Source organism: Oryctolagus cuniculus, chromosome 18 (genome assembly GCF_964237555.1).
Source record: "Oryctolagus cuniculus chromosome 18, mOryCun1.1, whole genome shotgun sequence".
In the NCBI taxonomy this organism is placed as follows: domain Eukaryota; kingdom Metazoa; phylum Chordata; class Mammalia; order Lagomorpha; family Leporidae; genus Oryctolagus; species Oryctolagus cuniculus.
In genome coordinates this window covers 10,180,197-10,196,296 of record NC_091449.1, presented here as the reverse complement: position 1 = coordinate 10,196,296, position 16,100 = coordinate 10,180,197, and the positions used below count along the sequence as shown (strand labels likewise).

The following is a 16,100-nucleotide window of genomic DNA, read 5'->3' as shown; positions in this document are numbered from 1 at the left end:
ACCTCCTACCTGGCACGGCCAGTTGGTTTAATTAGGATTAAGTGACAGGCATGTCCAGTCCCTGGAACAGGCAGGAGAGGGGAGCAGGGAGCTGCCCCCACTCCAGTCACCAGGGTCCCTCTGCCAGCTGCGAGACCCTGCCCGGTGCCAGGCAGGAGTGGCATCTCTAGAAGTAGCCCTCAGCCTTAGTCTGGCCTTGCCTTGCCCCTGCCCACCTTTAAGAGGGGATTGTAGGAAGTCTTCCCTGCTCTGTCCCTGGCCCACTCCACTGCTGGCCTAGGGAATTTGGAGGAAATACTCACCGTAGTCACAAAGGACTTGAGTGCCACCCATTTTTCTATGCTTTTGTGAAACTCTGAAGTGTCATGGGGTCTGGTGCATGATGGGAGTGGGAGTGTCAGCCAGGTCCCTTTATCATGGTAATCCTGTAGCTAGTGAAAGGCCACTGGGGAGATGAAGTCGGCAGCCATGTTAGTTTTTTGGCCAGCGCTGGCTCTGGTGGTTATTTTGCAGGGAAACTGGTTTCCTGCTGCACGCAAAAGGGGCACATGTGGGAGGAGCTGGTGTGGCTGCAGGGAGGGGCCCAGCTGTCCATGCCCAGCTCACCCACATCGCTCACCCATGTGCGTCCCAGAGGGGGAGTCCAGTTCTCCCCTAGAACCCAGACGGGCCTTGCTCCCGTGGCGGCCTGACCAGGCCTCTCTCTGAGCAAGCACAGCCTGCTGGGTGATGACAGCCACGTGGTCCTACCCTCCTGTTGCCCTGTGGCTGGCCTCGACCAGAGCCCAGAGCCCCCCCCTCCCCGGCCCCGTTCAGAGCCACAGTTTTGGGCCTGTTTTACAGCCGTAGCTGGAAGAGGGAGTAGAACAAGTATTATTACTGAGACCTAAGAGAACCTGAAATCCTGGAAGACACAGAAACTGCCAGTGGTGGCGTGTGTTTCTAAGACTTTTATCATTTTAAAAAAAGTAGAAGACACCAGAGAAGGGTGGTGGGGGAGGCAGCAGGGTGCAGGGCAGGAGCAGGCAGGGGCTCCCCAAGATGAGGATGGGGGCCATCCCTCCTCCTCGGCCCCAGCTTTCCCCCTCCTTTCTCTGCCCCACAGGCGGGGCCCTAGCCACTGTCCTCTGTAGACCCAGGCCCAAGTGCTCAGCTCAGGGCCCAGGGCCTGGAGGTCTTGCTTGGTCCTTGAGAGAGCCTTGGGTGGGTGTGCAGGTCCCCGTGTCCCGGCAGGGCCCCAGGGAGGTAGGCGATGAGTGGAGGGGCCTTAAGGAGGGGATCCTGAAGCTGGAGAGCCTGGCAGGGGCCAACCAGGTGTGAGGCGTGGTCTCCGCCCAGGGCTGGGCCTGTGGGAGGGGAGGCGGGGCCAACCAGGTGTGAGGCCGTGGTCTCCGCCCAGGGCTGGCCCACGTCAGCCCCCCTCAGCCCCCCTGTGCAGCACAGCAGTCTCAGAGGGGGAGACCGAGGGAAGGGACCAGTGGGAGGAGTGTGGAGACTGGGAGCTGGAGAGCAGGGCAGAGACGGGGCAGAGAAGGGAGTGCCACAGGCAGGGCAGACGGGAAGACATCACAGCCAGAGGTGGGACGTGGGGAGATGGCGGGGGATGGGGGAGAGAGGCGGGGGTGCCAGGAGAGTGGGCCCCCAGAGGTCACGTGACGCTGACAGAGCCATGGCCCATGCCTGCCCACGCAGAGCCGAGCTGCCCATGGGCCTCCCAGGCCTGGACGCACCCGTGCATCTCCTTCCCTGGCTCAGACCCCCAGTGTCCCCTCCGTGCCTCAGCCTTGCCAGGCCTTTCTGCCAGCCTGAACCCATCGCCCACGCTGCCCCTGTGAGGGGGCAGTGTCGTGGCTCTGAGGGTCTCCGTGCTCTGCTGGCCCCACTGCTAGACATTCCTCCCAGGCTGTAGTCTGAAGGCCCCCTCCTCCAGGAAGCGCTCTCTGGAGCCCTCTTCCCAGCCTGGCTCCTGCAGCCCCTCAGGGCTCCTCTAGGCCCCACCCCGCCTGTTCTGGGTGGTCCCTGCCTGGGGATGGGTCAGTCTCCCCCCCTGGACTGTGAGCCTTAGGAGGGCGGGCTGGCTGTCATGGTGGTGACTCTGTCCCCAGCACCATGCAGCACAGGGCTGGGCACAGGGCTTAGGGCATGTGCACTGGACGGACGTATGGACACTACAGAGTGCGCTGTGTCCAGAGGGCACTGGGGAGCCCCAGAAGGGTTTCCCTCCAGGGAGGGGCAAGATCTGAGCTGTGTGTCCAAAACTCTGGCTGCCTCTCACCCTGGGCCTTTGCACACACTGCTCCCTGCTTTTCTGAGCTGAGTGAACTGGAAGTGAACTCGGCCTGGGTTCTCATCTGTGACAGGAATGTGGCCGTGTCTCCCCCTGGTGGTGGTCATGAGGACCGCACAGAGATGTCTCGCCCACCTTGGCAGTGCCTGGCCAGAGCGAAGTCCCAGGACCGGCGCCAGCTCATTCCCACTCCTTCCCAGGGGACTCATCCCTCAGGGCCCCACGGAGGCCACTTCCCTGACGGCCTCCTCGGAGCAGTTCCACGCTTTCAGTGGCGCCACTGATTTCTGATTCCCCTTCCTGGAGATCACAGCTTCTCCAGGGGCGGGGGCTCAGTGTGGGTCAGGGGGTAGGTGCGTGGGTAGGCAGTGGGTGGCTGAACACATGGATAAGTAGGGGGTCTCCCGGGTCAGCGTGGAGCGTGGTGAGCCTGCGGCCGGACAGACGGCGCGTGGCAGGGAGGATGCCTGATGGATGGGTAAACACGGACAGGTGAGTGGACAGAGGGACGGACGGGCAGATGGATGGATGGATGGTCTCAGTCCAGGATGACTGTGTGGGGAGGGGTGCAGGACAGGGAGGGGCACGACTGGAGCTGGGAGGAGAGGGCAGCAGAGCCCGGGCCTCGGCACACACCCTTGTCCTGAGTCTGGCCCTAGAGGTAGCGCCACTCTCCTTCCACGTTCAGACTCATCCCCACGGATCCTGTAAGACAGGAGGGGAGGTCGGGGGTCTCCCGCAGATGCCCCACCGGCCCCTTCCTTCTGGGACACACTGGGTCATCTTTTAAAACAACGCTGACCCTTTTAGAGAAAGTGGAGGCCTGGCACATGGTGGGTGGGGCCTGGGGAAGTGAGCAGCGGAGGGGGAAGGTGGGGCCTCTTCTGCCCCCCACGCCCCCACAGCCAAAGGAAGCGCTGCATTATCCCCCCCCACAGTCTCAGTAGGTGGGCCTCTGTTGGAGGAGGGGCCTAGCTCGGGAGGCGGGGCCTTACCAGGCCGGACAGTCACTTGCTGCTGAGTCTCTGCGTAGCCTGCCAGAGGCTGGCCCTCGGGGCTGAAGGCCGCGCCCTGCCCTGGGTGGGGAGGGAACAGGCTGAGTGGCTTCAAGCCCTCCGAGTCTGATGGCCCTCCCTCCACCTTCTCCCCATACCTGTGCGGTTGGATTGGTCGATCATGGGCTGCACGATGCGCCTCCGGGCGTTAATGAACCTGAGGGCAGCCGTAGGGAGAGAGGAGGAGGGCGGCAGAGGTGAGTGCATGGGGCGCGAGGCTCAGGCCGCCATCAGCACCGCGGACAGCGCCCGCCGCCCAGCCGCCGCCACTCACCAGTTGTTGACCTGTAGGATGGTGAGCCCCGTGTCCTGCGCCAGCTGCTTCTTCTGCTCCTCGGAGGGGTACGGGTGCTGCGGCCCCCAGCAAGAGTCACCCTGCCTGCCCACCTGGTCCCAAGGCCTGGCCCGCAGGCCCGTGGGAGGAGATCCCAGGCTGGGGCGGGGCGGGGACGGCCAGGGTGGCCAGTGTGGCCAAGCTTGGGGCCGGCGGGCGCCCTGCCCCCTCCAGCAGTCAGAGGCTGACTGGCAGCTGTCTCTGGGTGGCCAAGCTGGGGAGGGGACCCCAGGGCGGGGTAGGGCACAGCCCAGCCGGGCCCTGAGTCTGACAGGGTCCAGGTGTGAGTCGCTCCTAACCCCTCACCCCTTCTTCCTCTCCCTGCTTCTGTCTCAGTGTCTCCCGAGTCTCTGTGGTGGCCCCTCATCTAGTTTCTCATCTCTCGCAACGAAGCAGTGTGCCCCAGTGGGTAAGGCCAGATGGCCTGCCTTTGAGACACTTCTTCCTGGCTGTGTGACCTTGGGCAAGTCCCCTAAGCACTCTGTGTCTCAGATACTCCTCTGCAAATGAGATGACAGCTCCGCCCCTCATCACTCAGGAGGGCTGGGTGAGGCGAAGGCCTTAGAGTGACAGGTGAGTCTCTGCCCCTCGGTGCCTGGGCATCCCCTGGGGGCGCTCACCGAGAGGTGCTGGAACAGCCAGGCCCTCATGATGTTGGTGGCCACCTTGGGGAAGATCCCCCGCTTCTTGTTGCGCCGCCGCTCCTGGTCCAGCTCCTCCTCCTCGCCCCCGGAACTGGGAGAGGCCACGCTGGTGTCCAGGCCATCCCCTGGAGGTGACAGGCAAGCTGTGTGTGCAGACAGCAATGAGAGGCGGGCTGGGGTCCCAGACCCTCACCCTCAGCCTTCCTGGCCCCTCTGCAAGTCCTACCTGCAGTCTAACTTCAATCCTCAGACCACATCCCATGCTCTCACCTTGGTCACTGGAGTTGTCCCCACTGTGAGAGGCCAGGCCTCCGCTGGAGGGACCCGGGGTCCCCAGCTGCACAGACCCACTGTCCTCCTGGTCTCTAATCCACGTGGTAGACTAGGAGACAAGAGTCGGCAGTTAGCACCTTGGCCAGGGCCCAGGGCAGCATGGCAGCTCTAAGAACGCAGGCTCTGGAGCCAGGCCTCCCGCGTGGGAGCCGTCCCTGCCCTTTCTTGGCCGTGTGACCTTGGCTAGTCCCTTCACCTCTGTGCCATTCCCTCAAGTGCAAAACGTGGCCAGGATTCAGCACCTCGTCCTGGACACATTTCAGAACCCGAACTTCGCACAGTTCAGCCGCCGATCGGCGCACACCCACAGCCTCAGCACCAAACTCATTAACATTGATGACTATTTAACGAAGTGGCACACAATCTAGCCTGTCAATCGCATCTCCTGAGTCCAGCTCAGACTTTGCTGCCGAGGGGTTCGCACTAAAGTTACAGGGGGAAGAGATTTGAGTTATCAGACTCTGGGGTCTCAGAATGGCCGAGGAAGGTGTGGGGGGGTGTCCTCTTGATGTGAGGTACTCCATGTGTGGGGTTCGCCCTGGTGCCGTGTGCGGGGGCTGGGCCGCCCATCGTGACTGCGGGGTCTCTGTCACCACACAGGTTGGTCCCATTGCCCCAGGCGGCTCTGTCCTGCCAAAGGTCTCAGCCACGGTCGCCGGCCTGGGCACCCTGCTCCTCTCCGGGCTGCCGACTGGCTGGCCCTGCTTCAGACCGGGGGTGGACACTGCTCCCTGCGGCTGCTCAGCCCCCGGTACCCACCTGCCCCTGGCGACTGCTTTCAGCTCCACGCCCCAGGATTGCCTGGCCTGAGAAGCTCCCTGTCCCTGCCTGCGTGTGTGGAACTGTGGTTCCCGGGAGTTACTGCGAGGCTGGTGAGCTGGGCAGGGGCCACTGGGTTTACTCGGCCCTTCCAGCCTGCATGGGCGGCAGTGGTGTGCGTGCGTCTCCTGCAGCTCAGCTGCAGTGTGACGGTCACACACACACACACGTTCGTGCCGACGCCGTGACCCCCTGGCTGGCTGTGTCTGTGGGGCAGGGTCTGGGCTGTGTATCCCCAAAGCTCGCGTGTTCACAGGGAAAGGCCCGTGGAGGGAACCAGGACTGACAGGGTGGCAGGGGTGGGCCCGTGGTGGCAGCAGTGGCTTTGTAAGAAGAGGAAGACAGACCTGGGCTGGCACCATGCTCCGTCTCCCCTGAACCCCTCAGCATGCGATGGCACAGAGAGAGCACCCCCACCCGCAGCGGCCGGCACCAGGCCTTGGCCTCCTCCGACCCCCAGCACTGGGGCCAGGTAAACTGCATGGGTATCCCCCTGCAGGCCCCTACTGTGCCCAGCGGGCTGTGTGGCATGCGTGGGCGCTACCCTGGGCTGGCGGTGGCCCAGGCCCCGTCACGTGGCCGGGAGGCTGCTTCAGCACAGCCTGTGCTGTGGGCCTGAGTGTGCACCTGCTGCACAGACAGCCGTGTGTGGGGGCACCGCCCCGGCCAGGTGGGGTGGGGTTAGTGCCCCTCCCGCTCTGATGCCCACCTGGTCTGGGAGGCTGGGGCAGGGGGCCGGGTAGTCCTCGAGGTCGTCCTTGCAGCCGCTGTCGCGGTCCTCAATGACCAGGTCGATGGGCATCTTCCCCTTGAGGCAGGTGATGTAGCGGTGACAGAAGTTGTCGCACAGGTCGTGGACCTGGGGGGGCACCGGGGTACTGGGGGGGCCACCCAGGGGCCAGGGCCGGGGTGCGCAGGGCACGTGGGGAGAGACCCCGATGGAGCGGGGCGGGGCGGTGCTCACCTTCTCCAGCTCCAGCAGGTGGAACCGCAGCACCTGGATGGCCTGGACCATCTGAGGCGGGGACAGGAAGGGACCAGAGGTGGGGGGACGAGAGAACAAGAGTGAGGCGGTGATGAGGACAGTGACAGGGACCCAGAGCAGGGGGAGGTTAGAGGCAGAGCCAAAGGAGAAGCCAGCCCCACAAACGCGCCGGATGCAGCAGGGCCCGGGAGCTGGGACCTGCTATCCCCCATCCCGCGCCTGCTTGCCCACGGCTCCACTTCCCCCTGCACCTGCAACCACATTTCCCAGAGTCCTCTGCTGCAGGATTTGGTCATAGGAGCTCGGGGCACAAAGGGAGAAGCCGGGCATCTCTCACTCTTGGTGTCTCCGCCTTCCCGATTGACAGAGCAGCCCCTGCTGCCCACCCCCCCAGAAGGAAGTGACTGCTGGCCACAGGGCCCCCAGGCAGCAGGAGGTGAGGCCACCTGCCCTGGCGCTCAGAGCTGGGATCTGAACAACTCCAGGCTCCACAGTGCTGCTAGCGGACAGACTAGCACCAGGCTCTGAGGACAGGGCCAGTGATGCCCTCAGTCCCTTCAGCTGACTCCTGGGGATGGTGGGACACGGGGCAGGGCCCAGTCTCACCAGGTTGTCCAGCTCTGGGTTGGAGGAGAAGAGGGGCCTCTCGGAGCGGACCTGGAGGCAAGAGAGAGGCCGGCAGGGCACAGCCGTCTCCCCCCACCCTCCTCGCAGCTGTCCCGGCGCGCCGAGGACGCGGGCGCCCACCTGCTTGGCAAAGGCAGCGATGTCCTCATTGAAGGAATCGGAGGAGCAGACGTCGCCGCCCGGGGGACTGCCCAGCCCCGGGCTGGCCCCATCACGAGGTGAGCACGTGGCCAGCTCACATTTCTCAAAGACCAGGGCCAGCAGCGGGAAGAGCGGGTGTCTGGCGGTGGGGCGGGAAGGGGAAGTTCAGAGAGCAGAGGAGGGGGAGCCCGGGAGAGGCAGGGCTGCAGCCCCGGCCCCTACTCACCCGTAGATCTCGTCCTTGTCCCTCTTCAGGCCGTCACTGTCCAGGCCTGGGGCAGGGGGCTGGGGGGGCCGGGGCGGGCCGTAGGGCCCGGGGGCTCTGGGTGCCGAGGGTGCTGCCTCAGGGAAGCCGTCCGGGAGGCGTGGGTAGTGGGGCAGCTCATCGTACTGGGGAGGGCGGGGCGGAGGTCGGCCCCTGTCCACCCCAGCAGCCTCCCCACCTGGCGCCCAGGCGACAGCCCCCGTGTCCGGGAACTGTCCCTCCCGGTCTCCAAGTGTCCCAGAGAGCGAACTGCCCGCATGGAGAATGTGGGAGCTCACATTCTGGTGACTGCTGGCCAGGGGAGGGTCAGCCAGAGCCTGAGCAGGTGCGGGGGGAGGGAGAGGGAGAGGCAGGGTCCACCCGCCCAGGCAGCTCCTGGGGAAACAGCGCCTTGTTTGTACACACGCTTCCGCGCAGGGCTGTTTCATTTCACAGCTGTCAGACTCGCACACCTGAGTGTGTGCAAACAAGCCGCTTGCTCGCCATGTGTGCCCGCCACGCACACAGCTGTACACGACACCCTGTCTCACCCAGCCCTGCACACTCAGGCTGCACAGCCCCACGTGCAGGCTGAGGGCAGGCACCCGGCACACAGTAGCCTCGCACCAGGGGTGGACAGCTCCACACACACACACGCACTTGTGCAAACATCGCCAGGAGAACCATGGGTGGGGGCGAGATCTCCCTGCCCCGTGCCCCTGCACCGCGGCCGGGCAGCCAGGTTGGCCTCAGGTGAAGATGCTGAGGTTCAAAGAGCACAAGGCTCCAAAGAGGGGCGCAGGCTGCTCCCCAGCTCCTGGCAGGACCTGCCTGCATCTGTCTCAACCCCTCTCCCACTGGCTCTTCTCCTAACTTCTCCTGAGCCCTGGAGTTGAACCCAACTGCGAAATGGGGTCGGTCCCCACCTCCTGCCGCGTTCCTGCCTCTGCCCTCCTGGCCTGTCTCCTGGTGCCTGGAGCCCAGGACCCAAAGGGAGACACAGCCCCCTCTCCGGCAGCCTGGGGAGACCCGCCCCTGCCCTGGGGGGATAGATGGGGTAAAGTGGAGCAGGGAGTGGGGTGGGGGATGATGAAGGCTCCCAGCCCGAGGGCAGCGCGGGGCACCGAGGTTGGGAGAGAAGGGGAGACCTGGGGCGGGGATAGGGGGAGAGATGGGGCCGGGGCCAAGGAGACCCGCGAGGACGGACAAGGAGGACCCAGGTCTAGGAGGAGGGGGCCTGGGGGAGGGAAGGGGCAGAGCCAGGGGCAGGGAGCGGGCGGCAGAGAAAGGGCCGGCGGCGAGGGCGGGATGGCGGCGGGGCGGGGAAGCGCGCGCGGGCGGGCGCCGGCCGCCCTGGGACCTACCCTCCGGGCCATGGGCTGAGCGGCCGCCGCTGCCGGGTCCTTCCAGAGCCCGGCGCTGGGGAGGACGCAGCCGGGGCAGCGGCCCCCGAGGCCCGCGCCGCGGACGCCGGGCGCCCCCCAGCGCCGTCAGCGGCCGGTGCCGGGCAGGGCGGGGGCTCGGAGCCGGGACCCCAGCCCCTCCCCGGGGGTCACGGCCCGGGGCTCATTGCCGCGCGGCACCGGCGGGCAGGGGCGCCCCGGCCCCTCCCCAGGCCCCAGTCCCTGCCCCGGGGCCGGACGCGCCGAGGCCGCCCGAGTCCGGCCGAGGTGGGGTACGGCAGCGGGCGTGGGGCCGGGCCGGGGGTGCGGCGCTCCCGCCGCGCGCCCCTCGCGCTCTCCCCGGCGCTGCGGTCACATCCGGAAGTTCCCGGCCCAGCCACTTAACCCGCTGTCGGCCGGCGCGGGGCGGTGCTGCGGGCCGCTCGCCCCCGCCCGGCTTTGTACGGAGACCGGGCCGCTCCCGCCCTTCCCGGCGCCGATCCCCTCCCCTCCTCCGCCCGCCTCCGCGTCCGCGTCCCCGCCTCGCTGGGAGACGGAGCCACAGTAGGGAAGGAATCGGCCGCCCTCACTGAGTGTCTGCGCCAGCCCCCTGGCCGCCATTCCTCGGGACACAGCCTCTGGCTGCGACCCTCCGTGGGGGCAGGTGTGTGTGTTTCCGTAGGTACAGGCGGCCGTGCGTGTGCACGCGTGTGTGCGTGAGCGTGTGTGTGCCTTTGTTCCTCCATCCCTTCTAGAAGGTCCTTAGCCTGGGGTCCGTGGCGTTGGCCATGCTGAAGGCACATCCCGTACCTGGAGAAGGCCCACGGCTTCCATCCCAGATTTGTCTGCCCAGGACTTACTGAGTGCCTGCTATGTGCCAGGCCGCGTTCTGGGGACATCCTCGGGAGGGGAGGACCGGTGTTGTGGCCTCACGGTGCCCGTGTTGGATTGAGGCTGCGCTGGGGGAGCGAGGAAGTGCACGGGTGCACAGGGGTAAGATGACCCTGGAGGGGCAGGTGCTCTGCAGAAAGTGGGCCGGGGCCCTTGGAGGAGGTGACTCTTGGGAGCAGATACCTGTAGGTGAGGAGGCAGCTGACAGCCTCGGGGCATAGCAGGTGCACAGGGGTGACAGTGGGCTGGTGCCGCGGCTCACTAGGCTAATCCTCTGCCTGTGGTGACGGCACACCGGGTTCTAGTCCCGGTTGGGGCGCCAGATTCTGTCCCGGTTGCTCCTCTTCCTGTCCAGCTCTCTGCTGTGGCCCGGGAGTGCAGTGGAGGATGGCCCAAGTGCTTGGGCCCTGCACCCCATGGGAGACCAGGAGGAGGCACCTGGCTCCTGGCTTCGGATCAGTGCAGTGCGCCGGCTGCAGCGGCCATTGGAGGGTGAACCAACAGAAAAGGAAGACCTTTCTCTCTCTCTCTCTCTCACTATCCACTCTCACTCTGCCTGTCAAAAGAAAAAAAAAGGGGGGGTGGTGGTGGTGACAGTGAGGAGCCAGGGGAGGAGGTGGGAGACTGTGTCCATGGTCCGGCTGGCCTTGCCTCTCCCGGAGAGAGGGAACAGGCACCTACAGAGAAGGGGATGGAGACTGGGTGGGGGTGGCCGGGGGGGGGGGGGCAGAGGCAGCGCCCTCCCGCTGGGTCCTCCCAGGTATCCTAAATGGCTCCACCTGTGGGGGTCCAGCTTCTCCCTCTTCCCGTGGGAAGGCAGTGAAATACCAGGCCCAGAGCAGGGGAGCTGGCCCACTTCCTAAGGGAGATGGTGGAGCAGGGTGAGCAGGGTCCTGGCCCCCGCAGGCCCTTTCTCTGCCCCGTGCCCCCCATCCTGTCCTGGCCCACACTGCTGGCTGCAGGCGCCCTGCAAAGCCAGACGCAGAGCCTCAGTTTCCTCATCTGCAGGAGGGGCAGGTGGTGGGGAGAAGGTGCCGGGACTTGGGGGCGGTGACAGCCTGGGATCCCTACATGGTGTGGGTGCCCCCGCCCCCCACTCTGCGCAGGCCTAATTCCTGCAGGTGGTGCTGGCCCTTTAAGGCAGGCATCACAGCTGCCCCCAGATAGGGCCTTTGGAGCAGAAAATTAATTTAAATCACTTTTTAATTAAAGATGCAAAGCTCTTCCATCACTCCTGGGGCAGGGTGTGCACGGGGCAGAGACAGACACATAACTGAGACTTGCAGTGGGGGACCCAGGAGGGGCCCGGGTCCCAGCCTCAATCCCCGTGTGTGGGAGGGGGTGCTGAGGTCGCTCTGCCCTTGGAGTGGCTCAGGCTGCCCCTGCACACAAGAGTGGGTTTGTGTGAGAGTCCGCGTCTCCGGGCGCGGCAGGAGACACGGAGAGGCCGCAAGGACCTGGGCCCCCGAAACCTGGCAGCAGGGCCCGGGCTCCCGGGTCTGAGTCGTTTAATGAACAGAAGCAGTGAGATGTTGGGAAGGGAAGAACCCGACAGCCTGGGGTGAAGCTGCTGGGGAGGCCGAGGCCTGGTGCGGGGGACACCCCCGGCTCTCTCAGCCCCTCCCCCTGGGGAAGGCCAGGCGGGAGCGGGGACACCCCCCCCCCCGCTATCTCAGCCCCTCCCCAGTCTGTCTCAGGGTGTCTGCCTGCCCTGTACACACCCCGCCCCAAGGGCTGTGGGTCTCTCATTTGGACTGAGGACCCCTCCTCCATTCTGTCTCCCTTCTGTGGTCCCTGGACCCTCCCCCCCAACCCCAGGGAGGCCTGGTGCCTCTGGGAGGGGCTCCTGGGTGTCTGGTGGTGGCCTCCGCTTGTGTGTGCATCCCACGGGGGGCTCCCAGGAGTAGGTGGGGGCCTCTCAGCTGCCCCTGCTTGGTGCTGGCCTTCAGTCACCACTGGGTGCAACAGCTGGGGGTCAGGCAGCCACTGTCCCCAGGGACACCCGGGGGCCCCAGGAGCAGCTCAGAGGCTGTGGGACAGACGGGGGGGGGGGCAGGGCCTGCTTGGAGCGCTCCCCAGCTCCCAGCCTCAGTTTCCCCTCCCCCTCCTCCCTGAGCTCCAGGCTCTCTCCGGCTCCTTTGCTCTGGTGGGGGTCCCCACGGGTCCTTGTTCACTTTCCCTCCCTGCACATCTCTCCTGGGATAATCTCGGATCCCCTCCCCTCCGCATCTCTGCTTTGCTGCCTCTCCCTCACTCTGGCTCCCCAGGACCCCGCCCCTGCCCACCAGGCTCCAGGAGGAGGAAACATTTATCCTCGTGGGCCCCCGCCCCGTGCTGGCCTCCAGAGACATCCATCATGACACCAGCCGGCAGCTCATTTGTCACGGCTCCGGCCGGCCGCCATGCCAAGCCGCCGAAGTCTTGGCCCTGGCCCCGCACAGGCCATGGGATGACCTGGTCTGGCCTGAGGGGCGGGGCGGGGCGGGATTTGGACTCCTCCACCTCCTCCACCTCCTCCCCTCTCTCTGTCCCTGCCCTTCTGCCCTCTTGGTCTCATCTGCTTCCTCAGCAGCTCCTTTCTGGGCCCCTCCCCATTCGGGCTCTCTCTGTCTCCCTCCTCCTCCCCCTCCCCCTCCCGGGCCCCTCCCTGCCCTCTTGCGCTCTGGCCTAGCTCACTCACTGTCTCCAGGCACCTGCCGCCGCCTCAGGCTGCGTGTGCGGCTGAGGGGTCCGGCTCGGCCTCCTCCCTGCCGTCTCTGGGCCCGCACATTCCCCAGTCTCTGGGTTTCCCTGTCCTCACTGCTCTGGACCCTGTGTTTCTCTGCTCCGCCCCCTGGCATCTGTCTCCTTCCCCGCGCCCGCGGCCCCTCCTGACCCCAGCTGCCCCTTCAATCCATCATCCCCGACACGTCCTCCCCTCTGCCTCGCAGGGAGGGGGTGGGAGGCAGCAGAGGGGAAGGAGGAGAGCTCAGCCCCAGCCCCACTCTGGCCCTGCAAACCCAGGCAGGGAGGTGCTCGCGGGGCATGTGGGCAGGATGCGGGGAGGCCCCAGCGGCTCCCAGCAGTGCAGGAGCCTCGGCGACCGGGGCTGGGGGAGAGGAGGCCCCAGGCCAGCAGTGCCTTCTCCCCCGCTGCCCATCCGCCACACCAGCACCTGCGACCTTGTGCTGTCTGCCGGGGGTAAGGGTGGGGTTGCAGGGGGGCTGCACCCCCGGGGATGAGCCTGGAGCCCAGGAGCTGCCCCACAGGAGCGGCTGGGTAAATCCCCCAAGTCAGTCCCTGCTCTCCGCGGGCCGGTGGGAGTGAGCCCCTCCCCCGCAGTGCTTCCCTCCAGTGTCCCCCTCCCGGGATCGCGAGGCCGCCTGGCCTGGGCCGGGCCTGTGGTGCTCAGCGGGGACACAGGCCAGAGAGGGACGTGGCGGTGGCAGCTGGGAGACAGCGGCTCCCTGCTGTGCGGGCTCACTGCAGGCGACCACGGTGCCCGCTGTTGGAATCAGCTCCCCAGGAGAAAGGCTCGGAGGGAGGAGTTCCCGGGTGAGCCTGGCCACCACCACGGCCACGCCACCGCGTTAGGAAAAGAGCGGGAGGGGGGGGCGCCGCGGGGGCGGGGGCGCCAGCCGGGGACGACGCACACACCGGCTCGCCCACCGTCCACTGCCGTCGGTCTGCGTGGAATCGGAGCTGTCCGCTGCGTTGCTCCGGCGGGGGGCGCCAGGACAGACGCCAGCGTCGCCTCTTCTGCCTGCCGGGGGTCTCTCTGGGGTCTGGTAGGCCGGCGCCTTTGAGTGGCTCTTGGTGCGCTGTGTGCATGGCGCCCCCTCCCGGCAGGGGCCCCCTCTCCAGGGAGGACGCCTGTGGGGCTCACCGGGATGGCACCCCCTTCAAGGCCCTGACCTCGACACTTCCTGCCAGTCCCTCAAGAGATGTCTTCTGTCCTGCGATTAGGACAAGGACGTCTTTGGGGCAAGGGGCAGAGGAACGGGACTTGAACCCAGCGACAATATGGGATGCAGGCGTCACAACCAAACCTGCTAGCAATGTCCCTTTCAAAGCAGACCCAGCCAGCGTCCCCGCAGAGGAGCCACACCCCGATCATCGCATACGGCATCTGGGTGTTGGAATGTCGCACCGAGCCCCACAGACGCACACATTTGCTGTGGATTCAACCTCAAATGCGAAGGGGGGGCGGCCCCGCCCGCTGAGAGGGGGCTTCGTGCAGGTTCCAGCACCAGCCCAGCTCTGACGTGATCGCGGCTGCAGGGGGACCTCAGAGCGGGAGCCCCACCCGGCCGCAAGCAGCCACAGGAGACACTGGTGCCGAAAAACACCTCGGCTTAGGCTTGGCTTATCCAGCAGTAGATACACACTCGTGCACACACCCACACATGCATGCTCCGTACACAGGCATGTTCATACATGCAGGGGCACACATGCGCTCACATATCCTCAAACACACCAGCTCACATTCATTTGCGCCCAATACATTCACACCCACACACATGCTCATACACACGCAGTCTGAAGCTGCAGGCACCTGCCTCTTGGGCCCCCTCATCTCCCTAGCCCTGGTCGTCCATGTGCCCCTTAAATGTTGGGGTACCTCAGGGCACCGCCTCCATCCCTTCCACACACCAGACACCAGCTCATACCTGTGCCTCCAGCGTTGCGCACCTGGCAAATCCTCAATCTCTCAAGACCCGGTCTCCCAGGTGTCCCCCGGACATCTCCTCTCTGCACACCCCCCATGTCACATAGGCACCTCCTCAGCATGCACCCCCCCCCCCGAACCGTCTCCTGATCCCACCTGGTTCCCCACACCCAGGAGAGCCCTCCCTCCCTGAGCTGGACCTCCACGCTGCACACTGGCTCCAGGCTCAGGAGCATGCCCCACACCTGCTGCCTCTTTAAAAGTTGTACTGTTGGCCGGCGCCGTGGCTCACTAGGCCAATCCTCCACCTAGCGGCGCCGGCACACCGGGTTCTAGTCCCGGTCGGGGCGCCGGATTCTGTCCCGGTTGCCCCTCTTCCAGGCCAGCTCTCTGCTGTGGCCAGGGAGTGCAGTGGAGGATGGCCCAGGTGCTTGGGCCCTGCACCCCATGGGAGACCAGGAAAAGCACCTGGCTCCTGCCATCGGATCAGCGCGGTGCGCCGGCCGCAGCGCGCCGGCCGCGGCAGCCATTGGAGGGTGAACCAACGGCAAAAGGAAGACCTTTCTCTCTGTCTCTCTCTCTCACTGTCCACTCTGCCTGTCAAAAAAAAAAAAAAAAAAAAAGTTGTACTGTTGAGAGGCAGACCCGGACACAGCTGCTACCCACTGGTGCCCTCAGTGCCTGTAATGGCCAGGATGAAGCTGGGAACCAGGAACTCGGTCCAGGTCTCCCACATCAGTGGCAGGCACTCAAGTACTTGAGCCACACCTGCTACCCGCCAGGACACTAGGGTGAGGAGTCAGGGACAGGGATTGAACCAAGAACTCTGCAACAGGACATTCCAACCACGCCAGACGCCGCCCCCCGTCCCTGTCCTCTCTTGACTTCTGGCTTCACGCTGAGTTCAGCCAATGGGCAGTGGTAGCAGGGCACTGGCGGGTGGGAGGCGGGGCTGATGGCACCTGCTTATCTTCCACGCCAGACGCAGCAACTGCGCCCTCTGCTGCGGCCCGGGGGTACTGCACCTTCCTCGCTCCCCTCGCCCTGGCCCACCCAGCCCTGCAGGCCCTCTCCCGCCACCCCCTGCTCACCGCCACCCCCCCCCCCCAGCCCTGCTCTCCCTGGGCTCCTCTTGCGGAAATTCACTGGCCGGCAGCAGCCTTTGCGCCCCTCCCCCACTTAGATCCCCTCCAACCTCCCTTCGCGCTCAGAATAAATTCTCTCGGCTCCTCGGCGTGACCGATACTGGTGGCTTCAAGTTCTCGCGGCTCGCCGGCCCCCACGCACTCCACGCTGCGTTCCTGCTGCTATCCGCGTGCAGGGTCCGCAAAGCGCCCGCCTCTCCCAGGGCCGCACGGGACCAGGCCGCGCCCCTCCCCTGGCGCGCACGCCGCCTCTCATTGAGTCCGACAAAGTTCCCGCTTCGCTTAGGAAACCCCAGCGACCCGAGCTGTCCGGAGCAAGCGAGCGCTCCCAGGACGCCCCGGAGGAGCCGTGAATGCGGGCCCGGTAGCTCCCGGCGGCCTGGTCAAGGCCTGGGGGCTGCGCGTTCTTGGCTCGTGCACCTCCTTGGCCGGTTGGCGGGGGCGCGGCTCGCGCGGGCTCCGGACTGGACGGAGGCGAAGCTGGCGGAAGCGGCGCGGCCCTTCGTGCGGCTGCGCGGCGGCCTCATGCACCGCTCTTCTGAACTCCACCTTCCCACGGGCAGAC

At 66.0% G+C, this 16,100-nt stretch overlaps 1 protein-coding gene across 12 annotated transcripts; it reads right to left on the bottom strand.

Moving 5' to 3' along the window:
- Positions 1 to 935: 935 nt before the first annotated feature.
- Positions 936 to 9,364, bottom strand: MEIS3 (Meis homeobox 3). 12 transcript variants are annotated; one of them, XM_070062047.1, is made up of 13 exons: positions 8,834 to 9,364; positions 7,452 to 7,615; positions 7,205 to 7,364; positions 7,064 to 7,114; positions 6,437 to 6,487; positions 6,182 to 6,280; positions 4,591 to 4,702; positions 4,297 to 4,445; positions 3,617 to 3,693; positions 3,441 to 3,499; positions 3,283 to 3,363; positions 2,924 to 2,992; positions 936 to 1,346 (listed from the first exon to the last, which is right to left on the bottom strand). In XM_070062047.1, the coding sequence occupies exons 1-12, from the start codon at positions 8,843 to 8,845 to the stop codon at positions 2,943 to 2,945; spliced, it is 1,065 nt and encodes a 354-aa protein (XP_069918148.1). In that variant the 5' UTR covers positions 8,846 to 9,364; the 3' UTR covers positions 936 to 1,346; positions 2,924 to 2,942. The 12 variants fall into 12 exon arrangements, with proteins under 12 accessions (XP_069918148.1, XP_069918147.1, XP_069918146.1 ...); XM_070062046.1 differs by having other exon boundaries at positions 6,182 to 6,331; positions 8,834 to 9,363; XM_070062045.1 differs by having other exon boundaries at positions 4,297 to 4,463; positions 6,182 to 6,331; positions 7,064 to 7,364; positions 8,834 to 9,363.
- Positions 9,365 to 16,100: the final 6,736 nt, after the last annotated feature.